This window comes from Anoplophora glabripennis, unplaced genomic scaffold, assembly GCF_000390285.2.
Source record: "Anoplophora glabripennis isolate ALB-LARVAE unplaced genomic scaffold, Agla_2.0 scaffold8, whole genome shotgun sequence".
In the NCBI taxonomy this organism is placed as follows: Eukaryota; Metazoa; Arthropoda; class Insecta; order Coleoptera; family Cerambycidae; genus Anoplophora; species Anoplophora glabripennis.
In genome coordinates, this window is record NW_019416350.1 from 2695571 (window position 1) to 2709129 (window position 13559).

General features: G+C 32.6%; 1 protein-coding gene across 3 annotated transcripts in view; it reads right to left on the reverse strand.

The window, feature by feature from the left end:
- LOC108904981 (ankyrin repeat domain-containing protein 11) overlaps window positions 1-13559 on the reverse strand; it is a 518946-nt gene that overhangs the window by 88333 nt on the left and 417054 nt on the right. For all 3 annotated transcript variants that reach the window (XM_018707737.2, XM_018707727.2, XM_018707745.1), the window contains one exon: window positions 8512-8685. In XM_018707737.2, the coding sequence (XP_018563253.1) occupies window positions 8512-8685 (174 nt within the window). The remainder of the gene's footprint in view (window positions 1-8511; window positions 8686-13559) is intronic.

Sequence of the window (13559 nt, forward strand, 5' to 3'; positions counted from 1 at the left end):
ATTTATTAAGAAATGAAGAAACACTATTTAATATTAGACAATCATTTATCAAACGAATAAGATTGTGTATTAATGTAAACGGGGGTCATATTGAGAATTTAATGTAGCCACCTGAATGTAATTAAATTATTATTAAAAATAATCTTTAGTTTTTTACGTAAGTAACTACAAACTTTTATTTTATTTTATTTTATTGCATCCAATAGAAAAACAAGAAATAAATCGAAAACGGTTAAATTTATCGACATAAAACAAGTATCCCTTATTTGTGAAAAATAGATAGGAGAACAATATTTTTCTATTAAAACTTTCGTACACACACTGATAAAAAAGTTATAACCAGTTTTTATCAACCAAGAGTACATTTCGTAGCGCCCTCTAGCGTCTACAGCAAAATTAAGTACGGATTCGTTTTTCTCGTCCCAGAAAACCCCCTAATCCAAATTTTCAAAAGAATCCTTTGAAAACTTTCCAAGAATTTTAAGAATTTCGAATTCAAAATTTCAACTTTAACGCCCTGTAACTTTTTTATTAGCCACAAATGGACCAAGGTAAGTTTGGCTTAATCGCATTATTTTGTTGTAAGGAATCCATTCTTGCTCTGTGTCCCATTAATTTCGGGACACTCTGTATATTGAAATATTTATATATAAAGCAAGGAATACCTTGTAGAAATGTTAGACTAACATTTCTAACAGTTAGAGCATAATAATGCTTAAATTTTTTTAACGTCTATAAAATACTATGTAATTTTACCGTTTTACATCAAAATTACTTTCGGTATAGTAAATATTGGTAAATTTACATCATGAATGAATAATAGAAATAATAATCTTAATATAATTTTACTTGTTTATAGAATGTATTTTTTTTTGGGTGTATAAAATAAAATAATATTTTTTCTAAACACTCAATAGGCTAAAAGCTTTCGATAATTTTAACTTAGAAGCTTAATAAGTAATTGTCTATTGTTTAAAGTAGAAGTAGTATTTTTCTGTGGAAACATAAAGTTAACAAGATTTTGTGCACGTATATTTAAGTGACTGTCTTCCATCTGCAGATGATTATATTCCTGTTCAATCATTGTCCTGCCTCAGTATCAGTTAAAAATTACCCTCTCAATGGCTGCACAGATTTTCTGTAGTTATATCCTATAAATTAAGCGTTTAAAGCCTAATAAGCAATTGCGCACCGACATCTGTGCCCAGGAGAGGCATGAAGGTAAGTAATTTATTCTCATCAAACAGATAGTATGTCAATGGAGGCATATAAGCGGCCTTCATTATAAGTAATAAGTGGGTAGCGCGCGTCTTTATATGTCTGGAGAATACGGCTATATTGAAAAAAAAAAGTGAATTAACCTCGCGCTGGTAACTTCTTTGTTCTTTTAATTGATTTAACGACAACTCGGTGAGACAGTGGGCGTCGCAGGAATGATGATAACATTTTTTTTATTTGCGTCGTGGTATATTCTTTTATAGAACGGACCAAGTTACATGGAAACGACATTTAAAGTATGGTTATGATTTTGTTATTTATTATTACGCAACGATTTTTATAATATTAAAAGTAATTTAAAATTTCATTAGGCGGCTACACTCTTTTTTTGTAAATGTTTCAGTTTGTTACGTTTACTTCTATAAAAAATTCTGTGTGCATGCAAGGATAAATATTATAACTTGGAATAATAATAACCGACCAAATTTTTACTCTCTTATAAGGTGTGAGGTGTGGATTTTATATCAGTAAATTTTACTTTTAATTCGATTATGCACAACATCTACTTATTAGTCCAGTATACAACGGCATAAATAGGGTATTACCTCCGAATTCTTGACACAGGCACCGATTTTCATAAAAATTGGTGAGTAAGCTCATTTCACCGTCTTTTACAAAAGTTACATATCCATAATGTGTGCTTATTGTTTTTAGGGAGTGAAAACTACCCCAGCTTGCAAAAAACGTAAAAACCATAGATTTAAGTGTTATGTCAATAGAATAAGCATACTTTTATGTTTTGAATAATAATTTTTGATTTGTAGCAACATTTAAACCCTGAAAATCCACCCTTTATGAGGAAAAAAATAAGTTTTCGCAACTCTGTAATGTAGAGACACCCTGTATATTAAAAACAGCAGTTCAATTGTAATTTAATATTGGCGAATTAAAATCAACATGAATTCCTTTTACAAAAATGTAGCCTTATATTATTTTGTTAATTCACAAAAAAAGTTAAAACTGAGAAAATAAATTTTTTGTGAGAAAATCTTAACAGTAATGGAAATGTTTTTTATTGGTTTTGGTAGCAAGATTTCTTTGCAACATTAAGCTAAAAACAAAATGACAAAATTCTTATTTTTATGCTTCTCATACCCAAATTTGCTAAGTTTGATTTTAGTTATTCTGGTTAGTTATGACGAGGTGCCGGCATGTCGCTAAGTTTTAGAACACCCTGTATAGAATATGAATTTAAGCTCAAGTGCTAAAATATTAGATTTTACGTGTTACGTTACGAAGCGCGCAAAGTAGTGTTTTTAAGCGCGGTAGGATGTGCTCTTCAGTATAGAAGACCTATTATGAAACGGTTTCTGAACCGTTAGCGCCTCGCGCCGTTGTTCATTTTCCCGCTGCAGCTCATAATTATTTGTTAAAATCTCCCGTGACCACACGGTAAATTAAAATTAACGAAGCAATCCATGCACTTGTCAAAGTTAATTACTGCGCTTTTCGAGCATGCGGCCGAACGTTAATTTCAGTTCACCCGATTCCGGCCGAGGAATTTTTATTGAGGAATTCAAGACCGGCCTCGCCGGACTTAATTGACCGTATGACGAAATGTAAACAAGACCGTATTAATTAGTTTTTTGAGTGGCTTAACATACCCGGGTTGTAGTAATTTTTTATGTTCGGGGCGTTGATACAAGCGGAGGGGATTACCAGTTCTTAAATGTCAGATTGTGTATTTTGCGAGTAGCTTTCCTCGCTGGGACTTATGAAATTTGATTAAATTACGGGGCGGCCCAAAGAAAACGGCACAGACTCAAAAAATGATATTTAGAACATTGCAAAATCAACTCTAGATTGACATAAAGGGGGAGGGTCAATAAGGCAATATTAAATCGATTCTAGGCAAAACGGATTAAACCTATCCACCCAATACACTAAAAAAACTCTTAATAACGTCATAAAACCATTATTCTTACATCTGATGCACAAAATCATATAAATAACATTATTAATGTACAAATTAAGTAAAATATACTTGCTCATAATCATAAAAAAAACTTTTACCTCTGCCCGTTCCACTCTCTTCCCCCTTCTACGCAACCCCTCATAGATACTGAAGAATATCAAAGAGATTTCACAAAAACATTTGTCTGTCAGTCTAATATAAAAAATATTGAAATATTTTTAGTTTAAAAATAGGTCAATCCACCTCCATCTATTCGAGCGTCCATCCCCTATATCTCTTTCTTCCTTGTACCTCCATCTTGTTTCTCTAACTTGTAGAAACAGGCATAAAAATAGGGTTTAAGTATAATATTACAGTTAATTTCTAATATTTTTTGTTATAGTTTGATGTGAGTTCTCTTGCCTCTCACTGATTGGGGTGCTGGTTTAAAGTGTGTCCCCTTGCCTCTCACTGATTGGCATGCTGGTTTAAAGTGAGTGCCCTGTGAAGTGCTGGCGGCTGGGAGGTTTACTTACAACTAAATCTAGTAGAATATTATTTTTTCTAGACCTTTAAATAAATGTTTTTATATGATGTAGAATTTATTTTATATTCAATTATTTAATTAAGTGTATTTTAGAGGTTATGCAGTTGAGTGGGAGGGGGAGTAGAGGGGGAAAAGAGAAATTGTTTCCTTGATATTGACCCTCCTCCTTTGTCCTCCTAATTTTAACTCTTACATAAATATAACCTCTTCGAAAATTTGAGTTGCAAAACTCAGAAAATTTATTTGAATAGAATTTGCATGACAGCAATTTTTTAACACCTGGAAAATTAAAAATACAGCATTCTGAAGTTCCTACAGACTTTACTTGTCTCTTTTATACAGTGTGTCTCAAAAGTCATGCACATTTCGAATATTTTTTTGGAAAAATTGCTCGGACAGGTCAATTTTGTTTTTTTTGGGGCATGAATTTCGGTGAAATTCAATTTCCAAAATTGGAACCAGTGGCGGCGGGAGAAGGATAGCGTTGCTTTTTTTAAATGGCAACCACCTTTTTTTATTAGACTGGATAAAAGCTTAAGTCTTTTTGATTAATTTGGTGTGCTACATGTGTTACGGTTTCTTAAGTTTTTTTTAATTTTATTCTATAAGTTTTTGTTAATTTAACATTTGTTCTCCACTTAATATCCCCTCCATTGTTTTTTACATTCGCTCCCTTCCCTATACATGTCAAGTGCTCCATGGCTCGACAAGGACGTCTTCGAATCTATCGAGCCATTCCTCATGATCATATGGTATGGCGATCGGAAACAAACTGAAATTGGGGTTACTAATGGTCACCACATACACAGGTCTACTGTACGAAGAATCTTGCACAAATTTAGGTTTTCGAGTCATGTAAAAAATACTCAATTAGTTGTTCTTCTTGCCGTTGGTGATAATGTTCATGAAACAACACGACAGGTAGGGCAAAATATTGATCATAGTACCGTTTACTGAGTTCTTAAGAGACAAAAATACCATCCCTACAAACTTCGATTGACCCATGAATTAACAAAGGACGATTTTGATGGTCGTATGAAATTTTGTAAATTAATGCAAAATCGCTGATGAGAACTTCATTGCTAACGTCATCTTCTCCGACGAGGCTACGTTTGGTTTGAACGATATCGTAAGAAACCGAATACTTGGGCCTTATTTCATCGAAGGGAATTTGAATGGCCTAGGTTACCTTGAATTATTAGACGAACTGGATGCTGTTCTCGTAGAACTTTATCCAGGTGGAGAACCTGACGAAATAAGTCCTGAAATAAGGTATCAACATGACGGCGCTCTGCCATCGTAAGAAACCATTAAACCATCAATTTCCACATCGTTGGATTGGCAGAAGAGGGGAAATTCAGTGGACGGCAAGGTTTTCCGATTTAACACCACTTGACTTTTTCTTGTGGGGATATTTGAAAAGCAAGGTATATCGTCACAGACCGGACAACACTGAAGACCTGAAGCAACACATTCGCCATGAGGTTAGGCAAATACCATCTGAATCAATCAGGAATGTAAGAGAGAGTTTGTCGACAAGCTGGATCAATGTCGAGCTGCAGGTGGTAAGCAGTTTGAAGACCTGATAAAAAATTTATTCATCAAAAGAATTAATCAAAAAATGAGAATTTATTCATAAACATAACCACTGACTGATTCTTCTGGCGTAATGGTTTATTTTATTATTTTTTTTTATGGACAGTGAAATACCCAATAAATAAAGGAAAAATAAACTGTTATTTATCTCCCATTAAAAACAATTATTCAAGTTCGTAAACATTTTTTATATTGAAAATGACGACACCAGTAAATATTTTATTAAAGATTCTATTATGATGTACTTATAGTATTGTTGCATGGCTTTAATTTTGCCTTTTACTGACTACAAACGGATCCAGAGGAAATAAATCCGTCTGCTATGATGCTCATTCTGTTGGTTCCTTTCATTGAATTCATTGTCCCAGAAATATTTTATCCAAATGACAACCAGTAGTAAATGAATTTTATCAAATAATTTTAGAAATGCTTCAGTTTGTGAAAAAATGGATATAACAGAATGGAGGTCAGGAGTCATCAATTTAACATACCTTATCCCAATGTGGTCAGGAGTCTGGACAAATGGACTAAGTCCGAACACAGAAAATACTGATTGTGAGCTTCAAGACCAGGGTAAAGCCATGGGAAGAAACTTATGGAGCGTCCTTTGTCGAGCTTGAATAAAATTCGACTCAGGAAAGTGACGGGACTTGTAACGAGAGACTGTAACCTTAGCAAACATCTATACAAGCTAAGACTTGTAGACAGTATGGTCTGCCGAAGATGTCATTCAGCCAATGAAGCTTCTCTTCATATCCTTTACACGTGGTAGAATGACGCTCCTGGGAAAACCCTTTCTGGAACCCAAGCAGCTGGAAGAAGGAAGCTTTTGGACTTTGTAAAAAGGGCAAATCTACTTGCTGAATAGGACTGAACAGTGGAACTTGAATAGAACACACTAATATTATATTAACTACAACTACATATTAAACAGAAATTTGTTTTTTAACTTTGAAATTAAATGACAAAATTTCAAAAATAAAAAATAGGATAAAACGAGTAAATGGATTTTTTGAAATTATATATATTTTGTACATATTTATATATTTTATGTTTATTTCTTGTTTTATTTTTACTTAAGAAATGAGAGAAAAGTTAGTTTTGCAAGATGTGAGTTATATTATCCTGAAGGTAAATTTCTCAATGATTTTTTATGCATTTTTAAACATGTGCCAAGACTTATTTCGATTTTGATAAAATTTTTCGTGGTTTTATCGTAAACACAACACCAGGGTTTACACCAGTCGTTGACAAATTTAATTAAAAAAAATTACATAACAATTCTAAGCAGTAGGCCGTCTCTTTATTAGTTTGGTCGCGTAGAAGATTAAATCAAACTGTAAACCTCAGTCCAGTTTCCAATATTATATGCAAATACGTGTTTTGCGCAATTTTCGTTGTGTGTATTCGAATTTTGCTGGCGATGTATAAGGAAGGACGGCCACCCACTCCCCACAGCTGGCTAGCCATTTTTGTTGTGATATATCGCCCACGTCACACTGACCTGCTATTTTAGATATTTTTGTTGGCGTTTGGACGTTCTGTTGTTGTTACCCACTATTTAATATAAAATTCACCCACTTGGTATATGGTACGGCGTACAATATAATAAAGACTATTGTTAACCTCGGTGGACCCTAAATATAATATTCGCAGTTTTGAAAGAAAAGTAAGTCTAAATATAATTCATACTAAAGCACAAACCTGGTATTTTGAAATTGTTAGATAATGCGATCGTTCAAAGAAATATCTTGTATTCTTGCTGTTCTATTATCACATTTGACAAAGACTATTCACATAAAAAAACTATTACTAAGGTATCGATTTGTTATCACATTTTACTTGGGACTGTTTCATCTGGTGCCTCTCTTCAGTATGTAATTAACAAATAAAAAACATCAAACTCAAAGTTAGAGGGAAATAGACTGAACTCTTATGAGCTTCCTATAATAAATGTATTCGTGATTTTTGTTAAAGTTAGTAGGTAATTACTCGTATGGCCACCACTTTACTGTCATCCCATAGTCAGCACAGTCAGGGAAAGTTTTGTGTTTAGAATCGATTTAGCAGAAATGTCATCTCTTCCTGTATATCTATAAACATTTGTATAAAACACCTTCTTTCGATTATAGCGATGTGATTAGTGTTTCTGATTTCTCGGCCTACTTTTTTTTCTCGGGACTCGAGAATTCTCGACTTGGAATTCCCGGGAATTATCGAATTCTCGAGAAATTTCTAAAACTTAAAAAAGTCAGAATTTTGGTATTGCAATGCGAAATATAAATATGCTATTATACTTACCATTCATCATTAACTTTTATTATTTATTCACTATTTGTATTAATTATTTATATGTTTTTACTTCTACTAACAAAACTAAATTAAACTTTGAGTATCTTCTTCTTAAAAACCTTTAACTTGTTTTTTTATTAAACACTTTCATTGTACTTATGTTTATTTCAATGTTTTTGAATCGTAGTTTTCTTCCAATAATTATTAATAATCATTAATCACGGAGTCTTTTAATTAAACAAATAGTAAATAAGGAATTTAACTGAAGAAATCTTAAAAAAAAAACAAGCTTTAATTTAAAGATATAGAAGCGTTCTTCCTATTAATTTATCACTTATAATCACAATCTTTTAATTAACAAAACAATAATAAAATAATCAACTAAAGGAACAGGAACTAAATATTTTCAGAATCAACATTAGGTATCTGCTTATAATAAAATATCTACACAGACTTATAACAAGGTACATTAAAAAAATAAGAATCGTCAAAGTAAACTAAAGCCTTAAAAACTTAAAATAAATAAATCATGAGATAGTCGAGAAACCACTTTAACTTCTCAATTATATGCCGAGAAACGAATTGGAGGCATGAACGAAACGAACTCCAATCAAGAACTTAAGACGCGCGTGATTTTTAAATTTCTCGATTTCTCGACACTTTTTTCTCGTCTCGAGTAAGGCCAGATTTCCCGGGAATTCTCGCTTCGAGAAGTCTCGACCAGAAACCCTAGATGTGATAGAGGTTTCGTGGTTTTGTCTCTACCACCATAGGAAATACGGATTAATTAATGTACTTTAAGAATAACATGTTGCCAGGTAACCAAGTCTCTTTGTATACAGAATGTCGTAATAAGCAGTATACACTTTTCATAGAGCCCCTCTTAATTTCCTAGCTAACTCACCTTTGTTCCCTGTGACGCAGTCAATCTGATCAGCTTGCTGGAGAATCCGCGCGGCCTCTTCGGCAAGCTCCTTCTTAGACTTTTTGAGTCGCTCCTTCCTGACGGGCGAAGCCACCAGGTGACTCGCCCCGTCCCCGTTGACTACTCCACCAACACGAGCGCTCTCCCTTGGCACTGAAAAGAGAAAAGAACATTTATAAATAAGGAACAGATAAATTAAATACGTGTACGGAAGCTTAAGCAAAAAGCTTTGTGTTGCGAATTCATGCAAAATGGTAGGGGATCGTATGAAATGTCAAATTATGGCAAACATATATAGGGTGTTCTGAAAATTAGCTCAAATTTAGGGGGTGAGACTTTTTTTCATTATGAACCATGGTCGTATTAATTGTCAAAGAAGATTTTTAAAATCAAATTTTATTCATCACATTTCCAAAACACGACGTATTGTATTCAAATTTGGCGCGAGTATGTTTTTGAAAGTTTTTGACGGCTTTGTCGGTATTTTTTGAATATTTGCTAGAAGTCGCTAGCTATGGCCATTCACAATGATGCCTGCCCAATGATTAGAACTTTTTTGAGGTTAGGCTTGTTACAGTAATTTATTTTATATAGAAAACTTGTTGGGATAACTGAAAATTCACCGTTTTCAAAAGAAATGCAATTAAATGTCCCAAGTTAAACAGCTTTTCTATTTCCTAATATACAGAGTATCTAAAAACGCAAGGGCCGTACTTCAAGAATAACTTCCATAAATAAAAATAAATTTAGATCAACTAAGTATTGAGTAGCTAAAAAATAATGATAAACCTGTTTTTGAAAACCAATAACATTTTAAGGAAGCAGTATTACACTAAAGTAACTTTATCTAAATCTACTACACTTTGCGATTTTAACAAGGCTACATTGTCACGCAAAATGAAATTGGACATTATACAGTACAGTTTGTAAATAAGAGCGAAATATCTTACGGGGTGGTTGCTGAAGTTATTTTGTGAAAACAAATTTATATAAACGTAGGTATATGCTTCGTTTCCGAGAAACAGAGTGTTTAAATTTTAATTTTTTATTTATTTTTGTTAATTATTTCAGAGTTTTAAAGATATTGACTCGAAATTTGAAAAACGGTTTTGAGGGATAAATGTGCATTTTTTGGGGTGATCCGAATATTTCTACTTGCACCAGTGGCGTTCGCGCGAGTATACCACAACCTTTTTTTAATAAAAAAATCGTACGCCATTAACTTTTTCCCGTTTTGATATTTTTTTAGAAATCCGCCATCAATTCTGAATGAAATTGATCTATCTCTTCATTTTTTTTTTCGTAGGATGCCCCGTTTTTTGAGGAAACAAATAAAACATTTTATTGCAAGTTGTGTATTTTTAATTTCTGTTGATACATTATCTAGTAGGTTGCTGTCAATATTTCCAAATAAAATGCAACCATCAAATTTCGAGTCAATATCTTTAAAAATCTTTGAAATAATTAATAAAAATAAATAAAAAATTTAAATTTAAACACTTACACATCTTATATGAACTTTTTTCACAAAATAACTTCGGCAACCACCCCCTAAAATATTTCGCACTTATTTACAAACACCCTGTATAACATGCATCGTAAAATAAACCCAACCTAGAAAAAGTCGCTGAGGGAGATAATAGCTAGCGACACCTAGTGACTGTTCAAAATATAACAAATAGTCACGCTTTCAATGCCACCAAAAACTAACCTATACCAAATTTCAGTGCAATGTATTAATCTTTTTTAGAGTAAAGTTAAAATTTGATTATATATAGAAAATCATATTTGACCCTTGTATTTGATTTCATTTTCAGAAGACTGTTTCGATTTGAGGAAATTCGTTTTCAGAAGTGCAGCTCCTACGAACATCATCACATTTATAACAATCAAGTTTCAAGGAATTAGATAGACTCAAAAATATAATAATTATCGCAACTGGTAATAAATTGTATGGACTTTATTATAATTAAAGTTAACAATGAACTGAGCAGTTGTACAAAGAATTTGCTTTTATTTTTTTAAGATCCTATATGATACAAACTCTTAGTGGAACAGCACTTTTTTGTTTTTACCCATGGCCAAAATTCAAGTAAACTATTAATTAATACAATTATTTCATTTGAGTTTTGGTTCTCACAATAACTGTATTTGATACACAGTGAGTCCATTTGGTTTTCTTTTGATAACTGATTGTCACAAATGGCATGCTATTCATAATAATTAAACTATTTTGGTCGCATCAAAAATTCGTACGAATTCGTAAAACATGTCTCGGACAGTTTAGCCACACTATGTAAATACATGTTTTAGTTTGAATTTTGTACGAATTCGCATTAGATATAATTACCATCTCACATCGTACAACAAAGTTTGGAGAAGGCAAAGCAATATAAACATAAAAGACCATGAGAGATCATTAAAACTGTGTAGCGTTAATATCGAGTATTACATTATTGACTTTGTCATTATACTGACATTGATCAGGAGGAAGTAAAAACAACTATCAAAACAAAATCACCAGTATTGTAGATGTTTATTAGTTCAGCAAACAGAGCGAGGCCAATTCCGTTAGACATAACAAATTATGATGCTATCAAGAGGACCATTGTTTTAATTCAAGAAATACACTGAGAAACACATGTCGTTTTAAATATTTTTCTATTACAGAAATAACTTAAACAATTAGGCATGCAAGAAAATTGCGTAATATTTTCTTGAAATTCCCAAATTTAGGAAATACCAATTTATATGTAGTGTCACTCGTGTGATACGTTTTGTGATAATATCAACATAAAAAAATATTAATCATTATTATTAATTAATCATTTCGATGAGACCCCTGAAACTTATTATTTACAAACTAATAAACCCAATCATCAAATACACTAACATTCAAATTGTGTAACGATTCTATATTAATATACTTTTAATTTCCCATGCGTGTTATCGTCAATGCGCTATGCAGAAGCCAGTTATCTATTCTTTCACATTCCGCCGCCTTCTAGATGTTACCATTAGCGGAAGGCGATGTTTACAGTAGTAGTATAGGTAATTGCCATTTTTTTCGTGTCTCCAATATTTGCAGTAACTCGGTCTAATTGTAATTTAAGCGATGACTTTGATAACGAAATTCGCCTTGTTCAAGGAGCAATTACCAGACCGTATTTATGCTAAAATGATGTAACCGTTCATACATATATCTTTCATGACGTGCTAATAATACATCTGCATCTCATTTCGCAATTTATATCAGATTTAAGTTTTAGCCGCGTGGATATACTCAGCGTTTAACGACATTTGCTCTATCCGATATAAATTACAAGATGTCGACGTGGTGGTCTCAAGACAAGAAAATCTTCCACGATACAGTAAAAGCGAAAAAACAATCCACCAATTTAGTACACTTCATTAGATATATTTACATAATAAGAGTGAAATGTGATACCCCGTGGCTCAACTGATGAAGAGCTTCACTCACGCATCCTGGTATAGATAATTATTTCTTAAGCTTGTTCCTATACACATACAGGGTGTCCCGAAATTCATGCAACAAAATTTGATCACAGATTCTTAAGACAAATTTAGGGGACCCGTATTTTTTATTTTTGCCAAGTGGCCCCCTCTTTCGGAGTTACAGCCCCCTGAAGTCCGCCCATAAGAATAATCTTTTTTTTTATATTTCAGAACCCTATTGTACGAGAATCACTAAATTTGGTACACAGGGGTTTTATGACATGTGGAATCTGATGGTGCAACGTTTTTTGGCGGGGAACCCCCTTAAAACAATTTTTTGTGGGCACCCTTGTCTTTGGAGCCAAAAAAATTTGGTCGCATATTTAAATTTCTTAAAAATTATCAGTCCGCTAGAAAGCCATTAAATTTAGAAACTTTTTGTCTCTTTATAGTTTTTTCGTAAAAGGCAATGTTTTCGAGAAAAATTTAAAATGTGATCGAATGCATATCCTGATTCGCCATTTTCCTCAAAAACATTGCGTTTTACGAAACAAATAGCAAGTGACAAAAAAGTTTCTAAATTCAATGGCTTTCTAGCTAACTAATAATTAAAAAAAAAATCGAATTTGCGACCAAATTTTTCTAGTTCCAAAGACAAGGGGGCCCACGAAAAAGTGTCTTAAGGGGGTTTCTCGCCAAAAAGTATAGCACTGTGAGATTTCACATGTCATAAAACCCCTGTGTACTAAATTTAGTGAGTCTCGTATAACATGGTTTTGAGATATAAAAAAAACTTCTTAGGGGCAGATTTCAGGGGGCTGTAACTCCGAAAGAGGGGTCCAATTGGCAAAAAGAAAAAATACGAGTCCCCTAAATTTGTCTTAAGAATCTATGACCAAATTTTGTTGCATGAATTTCGGGACACTCGTATAACATATTAATACATTTTCTTGTAGGACTGTATGATGATATTTGTTTTTCATTTTCATCACACACAAAAAAAAATAAATAATAATAATAATAATAATAATAATAATAATAATAATAATAATAATAATAATAATAATAATAAAATTTATTTTCCCGTAAACAAATTTAACATTTGTATAGGAACAGTCATAATTTTACTAAACTTTCAATTCTAATTCTGACTAAATAACCTTCTAAAAGTCTATTTTTAAATACACATATTTTAAAAATTTCCTATCGACTTTGTTCCTCAAAGGTATATGCCATATCTCAGTCTTGAAGACACCTGAATTGGGTAAAGCATAACCGTGATCGTAAATTGCTTATCAAAAAGCATACAAATAGTATATTGTTATATTAGCATTAAAAGTCTTACTTTTGTGGCGAGCAAATTTTGTACTTGCGAGGCGAAGCGTAGCGTAGCCGAGCGGATGCAAAATTGTGAGACAAAAAAGACACTTTTCTTCCGAATAAAACATGTTATTTTTTCTCCAACTGAAATCCCTCATTTAATTATTAATTTGTGCTTTGAAATTATTCAAACCAAATTTGAATAATAAAGTAAAGTAGGTAAATAGGATATAACGATGTAGTCATGGATA